At 50.8% G+C, this 1,763-nt stretch overlaps 1 protein-coding gene across 1 annotated transcript in view; it reads right to left on the minus strand.

Moving 5' to 3' along the window:
• Positions 1–1,749, minus strand: part of AP4B1 (adaptor-related protein complex 4, beta 1 subunit) — a 4,618-nt gene extending 2,869 nt beyond the window's left edge. Inside the window, exons 1-4 of the mRNA XM_010001917.1 lie at positions 1,683–1,749; positions 1,396–1,543; positions 471–967; positions 3–68 (exon numbers count right to left, since the gene is read on the minus strand). Of these exons, the coding sequence (XP_010000219.1) occupies positions 3–68; positions 471–967; positions 1,396–1,543; positions 1,683–1,713 (742 nt within the window). The 5' untranslated portion in view covers positions 1,714–1,749. The remainder of the gene's footprint in view (positions 1–2; positions 69–470; positions 968–1,395; positions 1,544–1,682) is intronic.
• Positions 1,750–1,763: the final 14 nt, after the last annotated feature.

A 1,763-nucleotide genomic window follows, 5' to 3' on the forward strand; every position in this document is an offset into this window, starting at 1 on the left:
CTGCTGAAGACCCAGGAGCTCTGTCAGAATCCCCACACACTGCTCGGTGTATGTTCTAGCAATATTGCCTGCAAAGACACCAAAGGACATAAAAGACAACTTAGAAATGGGAACCATGAGCCCAGCTATTCATCATAAACTCACTTTAAAGAAACAGCCCTTCTCTCTGCCTTTTTGATTTTGATTTCTGAAAGGGTAGTCAAAAGAGCTTGTTCCTCATACAAGGGGTATGTTCCTTTTGCTGAAGCCAAGCCTCAGAAGCCTGAACTTTTCTTAAATGTAACACATAAGCAAGACCTTTTAGCATTCCTGGCTTTCTCCTTATGAATATTACAGAAACTCACCTATTTTAAAGCACACAAAATCAATACTAAAGTCCCCCAAATGACCTTAACTCTGCCTCCATCACAACTAAAGAACAAGCAGGGTGTCTTGGGCTGCAGCTGCTCCTGAGGCAAGACAGCTCTCACCTATGGCAAAGATGGCCCCTTGGGCAAGCTCTAGGGACACATCAGTGCAATAGCCCTTCAGCTCCTCCAGCACCTGCTGCACGTTCTCATCATTCACCAGCTCACACAACACCTCCATCTTCTGGCATTTGATGTAGTGGGGATCCGAATACGAACAGAAGAACTTTTTGTAGTGGCTGCTAAAATGGCCAGGCAGGCTGCCGAGGATCTGACGCACGTGGCACAGCGCAGTGAAGCAGAGCTCCCTGCTCTCCGACGTGCAGGCAGACAGCAGCGGCCCCTTCACTCTCACCAGAACATCTGCCTGCACGTGTGGGTACTCCCTGGCCAGCACCAAGAACAGCTTGGTGGCTGCCATCACAACGCTGGGGCTGCTGCTTTTGAGGTAGCCATCCAGGAGGTTGAGGATGTCGAAGAGCTCCTCGTCGCTGCGGGGCCTGTAGCGCAGCAGGAAGGTGAGCACCTCGCTTTGCCCCCACGTGTCCAGGTCAGACATCCTGCCAACAGACACAGGGGGCAGAAGTCAAGAAGCAGACAAAGGTCTGCACTGTGCAGGGTAGAGGCTGCAGCCTCTGAGCTTCTTACAGTCTCTGCTCCAAACCAAACGCACACTTCAGAGGTAGATGCCACAACTGTATTTCAAGAGAACTTACCGGTTTATGCACGTAGGCTTAACCCAGTATCAGACACGTGCACTTGGGGCAGAGCAATATCCCTCTATTGCCAGATCATCTAGAATTATCTACAGAAAAATTTATTCCTTCAAGCAATCGGTAAGTTGTTTCTTTCAATGGATTGGGTGAGACATACTAGAACACACCTGTCCTGTAAATCTACTATCACCAAAAAGCCCAGGAATACCAGCTCTGCTAGCACACGAAACACAAGAAGAATGAAGCTTCCAGCACCATCAGAGAGAACAAACCTGTTGAGGAGATGATGGGCAATGGGTTTGTTGATGACAACCCCTCCCTCCTTCTTCAGGATCTCCTCTAAGGCCCTCAGACAATTGACGACTACAATAGGATCCTGGTCACGAAGCAAACTATACAGCTCATTCACCAACGCACCATCTGCAAAGCAGAAGTCCCCGTGTCACACCCGGCTGACACGCTGCAATTTAATCACTGTCCATATGCTTGAACGAAAGATACGGGCTGACCTGGGGGAAGCGGTCAGCAGGGAGGGCAGCCCGGGGCCGCCCCAACTCACCCACTTCGCAGTCCCCCTGCAGCTTCACCATCTTGGCGCAGCCCAGCACGGCCGCCCTCCGGACGTAGGAGGCCTTGTCCC

This window comes from Chaetura pelagica, unplaced genomic scaffold (assembly GCF_000747805.2).
Source record: "Chaetura pelagica isolate M959 unplaced genomic scaffold, ChaPel_1.0 scaffold181, whole genome shotgun sequence".
Taxonomy (NCBI): domain Eukaryota; kingdom Metazoa; phylum Chordata; class Aves; order Apodiformes; family Apodidae; genus Chaetura; species Chaetura pelagica.